Genomic DNA, 11080 nt, shown 5'->3' with positions numbered 1-11080 from the left:
ACAGATACAAGTCCATTATCTGAGGCCATGAGGATATCATTAGAGACTTTCACCAGAGCTGTTTCAGTGCTATGATAAGCTCTAAAGTCAGAATTAAACTCAGAATTAAAAGTTCATTATGGTGTAAGTTTTCATACGCTTGTTTAGCAACTATTTTCTCAAGAACTTTAGATAAGATCGAAAGATTGGATATAGGTCTATAATTGGCCAAGTCTTCTGGGTCAGGGTCGGTTTCTTAAGTAAAGGTTTAATTACAGCTCCCTTAAAAGCTTGAGGTACATATCCCTGTAACAGGGAGAGATTAATCACATCTAAAATGGAGGAGGTAATTTCAGAGAATACTTCCTTAAATAACTTTGTTACAACTGGATCTAACATACAAGTTTAATGCTTAGATGAAGATAAAAGTTTTGCTAACTCTGAAAGTTCAACTGGATGAAAACAGTCTACACCCATTTCAGATTCTATAATTACCTCAGAAATAAAATTCCTCAGGCAAGTAGACTAAAAAATAACTTAGAAAGAAAGTTACTAATGTTGGATTTAAATTGTAATGAAATATTCCAGATGTGCCATTGACATGCAATGTACAGGAATGTTATGAAAATACCAACAGTATACATACCCCATTGAAAGTGGCAGTGTTAAGGCGAAGGGGGCTCAAAATGTGGCAAAGTGGGATCTCTTCGGTGAAATAGATAAGAAAATCTCTTATATGTAAATTGAAAAAATAAAATATCCCCAAAAAATACAAAAAACTTCTAACTACTTTTGTTATTTTTCTTCTAAGAAACAAAAACAACTTCTAGTTATAGCCTAACTGAGAAAAATGTTAATAAATGTAACAATAAAACTCTAATAAATACATAAATAAATGAATAAATATTAAAGAAAATACAAAAAGAGACCTTGAAATACCATGTTGGACTGATTTTAGCCATCGCTGTAAGGAGCACCTGAGGCAGTAAGACTTATCACCTGAGGCAGTAAGACTTATCACCAAAAAAAATTCAAATCTGACACCCCTGCACTAGAAAATATATGCAGAATAAAGATAAACCAGATTGTCTGGTGGCTTCCTTTATCTTTTGTAAGTTCCTCTGCAGTATTCTGTCTCTGGCTCTGAAATCCTCTGATCTTCCCTTACACTGACATCATGTTTGTGTCCTTCACTTACGGTCAAGGAGATCACCTTAAGTTGTTAAATTAGCCAATATCACATTCACACAGGTCAAAGAAGCAGCTCGATTTAGAAATCATGTCATCATAGTGAAAATGCATTATAGTATCAGAATCAGAATTACTTTATTAATGAATATATATTAATATATAATACTATATATTACTTAGTGAATTAATATATACTCTAAGCATGTTTATTATAATGTAGTTAATTCTTATGTAAATTGATGTATAGTTTAAAAGGCTGTAGGTGGATTTGTATTTTAATGCCAGAAAATTAGGGGTGCCATTGGGAGTGTGGGACAAGGTTCTACAGCATAGTGTAGATCCATGCCTTCCATTTTGTTACACTACAACACTAATCTCTTCTACTATGAATGTTGTTCTTTAGGTCAACATAAAATTAAGCATTTAAACTTGGAGGGAAAATAAATTATATTTTAAATTTTTTTCCATGCCATTTTTTTTTTGAGTATGTTTTGTTTTTAATCTGCTTTGCTCTCTATTAGAAAATCCCATTTAAAATGGATTGAAAGCTGCGGTTGTGATTTGACCAAAAAAATGATAAAAGGTTTCATTGGGGTATAATATGTTCATGGTGTTCTGTGTATCTGTTTATAGGATATATCAGGTGGAGCTCCATGATTTGTTGATTGGTTCAGAGTGCAAACGGTCATATTCAATAGATTTTGAAAAGTTTATTTATTTCAGTAACTCAATTCACTAGTGAAAGACATAATGAATTATTAAGCACACTGCAGTTTTAAATTCTTTATTTCTAATGACCTTACAAAAATATGAAATTAAAGCTTAATGGGGGGATAGTGCTACATTATATTCGTAAAGGTCTTACGTCATTAGAATATTATATCAATTAAAAAGTTATTTGCGCCAACCTGTGGGTTTAATTAAAACTATGTTTAGTACCTGTTCAAAGGATGTTACTTTCTAAAAATACTTTTCATGTGACAAATAAAGCTTATCAGAGCACATATTCAAACAATACAGCAGCTTTAAAAAATGAAGGAATGAAACAAAATGGCCGAGTATACGTATAGAGACTAAGCTGAAAAAAAGGTTTGTGACTGTTTTAAGCTATTCACAGAAACGTTAGCACACGGTTACCTGAGCGTTAAGTACTTTTACGTAATTTGTCTACACTGAAACGGGGACAGTCATTCTATAAAACTAATTCCACTGATGTAATCTTTTTGATTAACTAATTGAATTAGCATTCTTCCTCTTTTGTGCCTTTGCTGTGCTTTATGATAATAAAATCTGGAGTCCAGTAATCTGATCAAAGTCCACTTTTTATCAAGCAAAAAATTAGGAAAATAAAACTCTAGAAAAATTTCAAAAGATGCATTGTCTCCCTTCTCGTTGTGTATCCCATTTGAGGAATGAATTAGTCAGAACGAAAAAAGTTCAGGAGGGAGGCTGAGCTGGTTCTTTAGTCCTCCCAAAAGCATTTAGCAGAACAACAGTAGAAGCATGTGATGATTTTAATCTAAATGTAAAATCCCAAACTGGCTTCTCTGAGTGTTGGACAGATGAGATTTTTCTGTCTTGTTCTTTTTGTTTTTTTGCTGTGTTTTTAACTTGTCTTTGCTGGATTATAATGTAATGGAGCTCTGTTCACCCATTACATCTAATGAAACATCTATGGATCTTGAGAAATGAGCTCTAAAATGATACATATAACTCATAAACCAGCGTTTGTGAGTCTTCAGAGTTGTTGGCTGCCCTTTCCCTGATCGTATCTCTTTACAGTTCCTGGATGGAGGGAAAATTTGCCCTGATAATCCTCACTGCAGATCTAAATGTCCATTACAGTATGCAACCGTTCTTTCTTATGAATGGATGGATCTGTACAGTAAAGACTGAATAATCTAGGTACACTGTATTATGATCAGCTCCTATAGAACATTGCATTTCTAGAGTTGTAACACGGGGTACAGTCTCTTTTTGGCCTTCTTCCAAAAAGCGTCATATATATATTTATATGAGGATCATCTCAGGTTCTGAGAAAACATCGGTTTCTAGAAACCCGAAATATTCCACAACAGACACACTGTGGTCAGTTCTCAGTTGTTCCCTATCAAATCCACTGTGTTGAGCTGGTTGAGCTCCCATTGGTTCTGACTGAGCCCAAAATTACTTATCATAATATAATATGAAATCATAAATCAAGATTACTTATGTACCAAATTTTAATAGCAGGACAATTCAAAGTGCTGTAAATGAAAAAAAAACATCCAACAGCACAGAGAAAAGTGCATTGCTATGGCATAGTGGAAGAGAAAATGAAAAAATATATAAAACTGAGTATTAAAAGGAATTAAAATAAATGTAGGAGTAAAAAAAAATGACTACAAAAAATAAGTAATAAAATGCTTAACAGTAAAATGACCAGGCAAGGCAAGGCAAGGTATTTACAATATCAATTAATTGTCAATATAAACTAAAAACCTTTTTTTGAACTTATGTAAGTTTCAAATGTTTCTCCCAGGTGAGAAGGCTACTTCCTCGAACTCTCCTTCCATCATGTTATTAATCAGTAATTAATCGTAATTAATAAGTATCCAATTTGCTCAAACAGAGAAGAACTTCAGTCTTCACTGTTGTCAACATTTTATCCTGTTTTAAACATTCCCATGTCTGAAAAAAGTGTATGTTATCTGAAAATTACAACAGCCACGTGGTTTTTTAGGTTGAGACAACAGGCTATATTTTGTATAGCAGAAAATTGCTGTTTAGGCACTTTGAGGAGCCAGGGATATTCGAAGACATTCTTTAAAGTGATGTATCTTCGTGTGTATATATTTTTTTATATAAATATTTGTTACACTTAGGCACAGAAATGACAGGGATGTTTTTTTTTATTTTACCACGTGGGCGTAATATGCTTGCCGTGCTCATCAAAACCCATCAGGTCTACGCTCCCTTGAGTGTTTGTGTGTTCATGTTCATATGTGTGTATGTGTTTTCCCCTCTGCTGGCATTAATTTTGTTTGGCTCTAGCCAGATGGATTTGGCGGGGTTCGTTATGGTGAGTTTGGCCTGTGACAAGCTAGGAAATTAAGTAATTATATCCTATCGAATCAGTAAGTTAAGAAGAGGGAACATGTACTGAGTGTTTGAGGAGGGAGAATTGGCCAGAGAGGAGAGGTGATGAATATTGTGAAGGGAGATGAGGGAGAGAGACAACTCACTGGGGATAGGATTCGAGGGGGTCAGCGGGAGACTAGAGCTAAAGACAAAAGAGAGCGAGGGAGTGTGTGACAGAGGTGGAGAGGTGATTTTCTGCTCCGTCGTCTCTTTTCAGAAGGGATTAGGAGGACGGAGCCGCTGGGTGACAGGCAGAGTGGGGGATAACAGGTAGGTAGGAGTGGAGGAGAGAGAGGGAAGGGAGGCTAGAAATGAAAGGAGGGGAAAGGAAGGGGGGAGGCTCTTTGATGATGCATTGTCTCATGGAATTATGTGAGGAGTTTGACAGCCTCTCTGACTTTGAGGAATCAGAAGACATATGGGTCTGTCTGCTGAGTGCTGTGGCTGGTGTTTGCATTCCTAAAAGCACAAAAAAAAACAGCAATAGCTTAAATGTCACAAGTTTTTTTTATTAATATTATTTATAAATTTATAGAACTTCAACTAAGATTAACAAAATGTTCTGAGATTTCAATGTAGAGTTACTTGGATCCATCCATCCACCTTTCTAGAGTACCTGCTCACAAAGAAACATAATATATCGTAATAATTTAATATGGCCTTGATTATTATATTTATTGCTTTATGGAGGTCATTGGAATTGTATTCTCAGACTTTTGCAGCTTTAGATATATTGTGCAGTTTGTAGTTACAAAGAAGAAAAGTATAAAGGAAGTATCTGAGCAAAATAAAAGAAAGAATCTACAGCAGTTGAACCATAAATGCTTTGCTTTTTCTTTTTCATTGTTGAGGTTTAAATCATAAAAGCTGAAACTTATGAAAAAGCAATCCGATACAAGCCTTATTCAGTTCAAATTTACTGAATAGATACATTTCATTTTGGGGTGGGGCAAGTTTTAGAACGTTTTTCTTTGTTAATAAAAATGTTTGTATGGCTGCTGCACTCTTACCCCCAACCTTCATTTACATGCATTCCCATGCAGCGGGTTTTTTGTGCATAGACACGATTTATACATAAGGCTCCAGCTGTTATCTCAGAGCATCACTGATTAAGACCACTTCTAAGAATATTGCTGAAAAAGTTGAATGCCTTGAAGCAAAATATCCTGGGGCTTGGATTATAAGGTTCAAAAACTGATGCTTGGGTGAATTTATTCACAGTCTGCGCTACTTTTTGCTTGACTGCTAAGATGATGTAATGTAAATTTAGACAACCTCCTTGCTCGTTTAGGCTTTCCTCTTGTAACTGACTTTATGTGCACCAGCAGCATCAATAAACCTTTTGTTTAAAGGGTTGCAGCAAATTCATGACAGGAAAATACAAGTCAGATCACAAGACAAAGAAAAACAATGTCGCTTGTTTCAAATAAATTCTGTTTGAAGATTTGATGTTTTTTCCCAATTGAGATTTATCCCTGTGAGACAATGACGAAAACAAAAAACTCCAGGGATATGCTGGAGAGAAACCAAATTCTTTTAATTTCTTCACTTCTTTTTTTTAGAAGAAAATGTTAATTATTGCTTTATGTGATGCTGTAATGAAAACAGTATCTACACCAAAGTAGTATGCCATAAAGATCTAAGCTAAATGCATTTGACATGTATGTGGACAACCCAGCACAGAAAAGAATAGTGGAATTCTTCCAGGGTACTATGACACAAGATGCAATTTATTGTATGAATTATAAATGCAGCAAAAATAAAAACAACTTTGGGGTAATACTAAAGTAGCAATATAGTTTTGGTCCTGAAATTACTCAGCAAGTTTCAACCTTCAGACCACACTACATCAAATATATAATTGAGAATAGATCCGAAACAATCAATTGGATTAATCTTGATTAATGAAATAATCATCAACTAATTTAGTAATCAAGTAAACATAAAATGGAGCATAGAGACTCTAAAACATGCTTTTTAGTTGACTGACCAACCCATTTAGAGCAGTAATTATACGAATATTGTAAAATAATATATATATATTCGGCATTTAAGCCAAAAAACAAAAAAATTCTTCTGCTGATATGCTCTATCCAGAACTTCACATGTCAGAAAGTTTTAGTTTCACCTGGTTTAATTCTGTAAAAAAACTTCTTTATGGAACACTTTGGTATCCAATTATTAATCAAAAAAATAATCAACAGATTAATCGATTAGCAAAACCATCTTTAGTTGCAGCGCCAGTTAAGAACATAATTGAATATATATATATTCTATAGGCCTGTTTTCTTATACATTTGTGGTACAAAAACTAGTATTTCAGTAAGCGGTTGTTTTTAGTTACACGAATAATAAAATAAAAAAGGTGATATCATGAATGTATATATGATGCTAGACTTGTTTTATGTGACATTTTTCATCTTGGCAAAAAAAAACAAAAAAAACAATATTATATAGGTCAAACAGAGTAGTAGCTTAAAGTTTTTCTAAGAAAAACACGCACTAAAAGTGACTGTTGTGAAATTACCTTTCTCAAGAAGAATCAACAATATCAACTAAGCGAACAAGGATATCATCGCAATGACTTTCTTTATTACCTGCATGCTTTGTAATACAGCAGAGTAGTCTGCAGCATGGTATTAGAGTCTGGGATTCCTTACTTTCATATTCTGTGAAGACTGTGCTTTTATGCAGAATCATGACAGGAGCTGAAAGAATATGATGCAATTTTTCTATTATTTTTGCTGGGCCGTTTTCCTCCACACATGTTGTGCACTAAATTGAAGTGATGATACCAGAGAACAAAAAAGGGAAAGCAAGAATACTTTAGAGGCTGTCAGATGAGCTTTTCAGATCACATCAGTCTCAGCGCTCTACAGACACTATAAAGCAGACATTCTTCCCTTCAAGATCCATGAGTGGATGGTAATCTGTGGGTGTGCGGATGTGTAAGTATTTTTCTGACCTATCTTCTCCTTGTCTTTTTTTTTTTTTTTTTTTGCAGGCCTCTCCGGCTGCTTTGGCTAAGAGTGTTCTAGCAGAAGTCCCGAACCAAGTGGTGGATTACTACAATGCGAAAGGAATCAAACCTAAGTGTATATCGGACTACGAGTCCTCAAGAACCTTCAGCCCCTGACGATGTATTACATGCAACATATTTCTAATCAAACACTCATATAAATATATAAGTTTCAGGGGTATAATGATAAATCCAGTTGACGAGATTAGATAAGATGACACATAATCTGTTCACAACAACGAGGTGAGACAATATTTTGGTAATAGTCTTGGAAATCAAATTTTCTGCATAAAGCAACACTGTATAACTTTTGGCCCAATTATCAGCTTAATTAAAGGATTTTTTTAGGTCAATATAAATATTCAGTATAGCATGTATCTAACTCCAGAGGGTTGGATCTGATGTGATTCAAAGCAGCGCTTTACGGCAGTCTGAGCTCTGTATAAATCTGAGCATTAACAAAGATGAATTTTGTTGCTTAGCAACAAAGACATACTTTTGTTTCCCTGTTGAGAGGTCAATGCGGCCTTGTCTTTAAAGGTAACTAAGGGCGCTAAACCTGGAAGTTGCAGGTCTAGCACCCCTAGTGGCTAATTGTTACCCAGTGTTTCTTCTTACGTTTGAAGTTATTATGCTTGTCTAATTATTTGAAGATATGGCACCTTGAAAAATTAAATTGCTTACTTTTTGTGCTTTTGCAATTGAATGAAAGTTTTATTAATCCTAATTAGATTTTACAGAATCTCCATCCGGTGTAGAAATATCCATTTCTGGTTTGAATTTTTCAAGTATTTTAGATTTTGATCTAGAGATGAAATGTAATCTGTATTTTCCTTTTATTCTCTAAGTCTCTAAGGTGCTGTCTCACAGATTCCTACCTTGCCATGTATGTCCGGTATCTAAACCTGGGTTTTACGAAGGTGTTATTTCATTTAATTAAGTAGATTTCATGAAACAATAAGTCCTGTCATGCCTTTGAAGTATGAATGTCCTTTTTTGATACCTTTCTGGTTTTAATAGTATGTACTGGGATCAAGACTGTTGAATTCACAGTGTATAACTGCAATATGACATAGTGGGTTATATTTTACATTAAATCATTGTGTAGTTGTGAGGTGTTTTTAAATTCAAAGATCAACCCTTAGGGAAATAAATAACAATTCTCTATAGGTGACCAAAGGTGGCCAGATAAAAATTAGCTGCAATAATGAGAAAATAGTCTTGTATAGTATTTTGCATCATTAATATTATGTTATTTTTTTCAATATGTGCTTACAGATACAGAGCTACAAGTGCTCTGAAGGTGGCATACAATTACTCCATACAAGGCATGTTAGAGCTGTTGGTATCATGCTTCATGATTATTTGACATATCTAAAAAAGTTTGGCTTCGCTGGTAATCAAGTAATTTAGTCTGTAGAATTACATGTCTAACAATGCCCGATTAGAGCAATATTAGGCTCTGGCAGCTCATCCTTCTGTGCCATGAAAACACAAGGCAATAAACCTATACTGTAACTGGGGTATGAAGTTTAGGTCCAGTAGGAACCTGTGAAGCAGACGCTAAATGGGCATCGTTAGTGGCAGTTAGCCAGATGGGGTATAGCGACACTGCTTTAAGAACTTGTTTGAATCTTGTCTCTTATTGTTCTTATGTTCTTTTGTGGAGCTAAAACCCTTTGAGAGAAGTTATGTCATCAATGGTCTGGGACCAAACATTTCAGGCAAGCCTGCCAAGCAACCTTTTTGTTAAAACATCAGTTCATAACAACAACTACTTCCTGTCTTACTTCTAACCAATACTCTCAAATATAGACATCACAGGGTTTCAAACTTAAAGCGCTTTTGGACATATCCAGGGCTCCTGATATTGGCTCACATTTACAAGATCATAGAAAAGCACTATGAGAAGCTAGCTTCTGTTTGATGTAAAATATGTCATGTTTTTATTCAGCTGGGAACTGAAAAGGGCATTGATAAAATGTCTTAGTAAACAGGAACAGGTTGCAAGCATCAAGGTGAGAACAAGAGAGGAGTAACTTAATGAGGATTTATACAGGTGAATTTGGAAAACTGAATACTATACAGGGGTGTAAATCAAAGATAAAGTACAACCCTGGGGTTGCATAAAGTGAGTGAATGGTTGCTTGTTTCTGTGTTGCCCTGTAATGGACTGGCGTCCTGTCCAGGGTGTACCCCACCTCTCACCCGTAGACAGCTGGAGATAGACACCAGCACCCCTAGCAACCCCGCTTGGGATAAAGCATGATGGGAAATGGATGGATGGGAAATGATTAACAAAACAAACCATGCATCCACAAAAATTACTGAACTAGAGTCAAGGTCCAACAAATCATGATGTTTTGATGTTGCAAGATTTCGTGACAAGATAGTCTTACACCCCTGATAAGTTATATAAAATGCATCTAAATATTGTATAGTATATATACATGCCTAAAAGCACAAAAAACATGAACAAATACATATACACAACAATACAACATATGGTAGTCTAGCTCAGAGCATTAGCTTGTCATGGTAAAGCAGTTTTAACTACTTTGTAATCGACTATTGCATGTTTGGCCACAATGGCATCACCTGGGAAACTATTGCTATATATTGTATATTTGAAATGTATTTGTAGAAATATTAACAGTATTCAGAATGGGCATGCATAGTTTGACTATTTTCCAACTGATAGAAATGACACTTTTACCTTATTTATATAACTAGCAAGTATACAAACCTAAAGATCCCACAATATTTGTGGGGAAAACTGAATATAAGCCTGAAACCCCGCCCCCTCATCCTTAATATTAGCATTTCAAATGTTATTTATGGAGCAGGGTGCATTCGATTTAGTGTACTGCATGAAAGCATGCATAATTCAGCTCCCGCTAATATCCAATCTCGAGTAGCCCCTTGCTAGTTATGAAATAAAGTATCTCTGTCATTTATGTGAAGCAGTGGGGTATTCTTGGGCATTTGGGGGTTCTTTTTCTACAGATTTGCTTGTGATTTTGCTAAATGGGAATTAATAACTAATTAATAGTTGTAATAATTTCTTAATAACCTTCTTACATTGTAAAGAGTTTTGGGATGGTAGACAACTGTGTGTTATAGACTCTCATTTGTGAGCTGGAAATTGTTTCTTTCCTCTGTATCCTGCATGTTGATAATAATAAAGATGCTTTGGGTTTCTCATTTTTGTGTAACGGTTTCTTTTTAGTGAGTGCATTTTTGTAAGAGGGAGAGAGAGAAGGAGGATATTTTTGTTATTGAGATAGAATTCTTAGCCTTAGAGAATCACACAATGTTTGTTTACTTGTTGGCTCTGATATCTCTTAAGAAAATGTAGTGCAATCAGCTGCTTCAATAATCAAAATAATCAAATAATCAAATTGGTAACAAAATTCCACGTCAATCAAGTTTATTTTAAGTATGAATACAGCTGCCCCATGGAGAATATAACATTTTGTTAGGGGAATTATGAACCTACATTTTTTAACATCTCAAAATGCTTTAACCTATCATCCCAAAATTAAAAGACTGTGGCACAAACTCACAAAACGTACGGTAGCAACCAGCTAACTTACCGGGCAATCAAGAGCAAAACTGGAAAATAAAACAGGGCAAGAGCCAAACAGTTACCAATAGTTCAAAAGGAAGAATCTTCTCAATGGAAATTTTTTTGTTACTAAAAAAATCTGAATTATTTTTGTATTTTTGAAAAAATTGAAAGACGGCAAAAACAAGTATATTTTTCCAGAT

General features: G+C 34.8%; 1 protein-coding gene across 1 annotated transcript in view; it reads left to right on the top strand.

Moving 5' to 3' along the window:
* The window catches only part of LOC107101294 (copine-4), a 47164-nt gene extending 36664 nt beyond the window's left edge, over positions 1-10500 (top strand). Inside the window, exon 16 of the mRNA XM_015400156.1 lies at positions 7295-10500. Coding sequence (XP_015255642.1) covers positions 7295-7426 — 132 coding nt within the window. The 3' untranslated portion in view covers positions 7427-10500. The remainder of the gene's footprint in view (positions 1-7294) is intronic.
* The last annotated feature ends 580 nt before the right edge of the window (positions 10501-11080 follow it).

The sequence above is a fragment of the Cyprinodon variegatus genome, unplaced genomic scaffold, assembly GCF_000732505.1.
Source record: "Cyprinodon variegatus isolate N-32 unplaced genomic scaffold, C_variegatus-1.0 Scaffold1078, whole genome shotgun sequence".
NCBI lineage: Eukaryota > Metazoa > Chordata > Actinopteri > Cyprinodontiformes > Cyprinodontidae > Cyprinodon > Cyprinodon variegatus.
The sequence above is the reverse complement of the archived record's forward strand: the minus strand, read 5'-3'. Positions and strand labels throughout refer to the sequence as shown.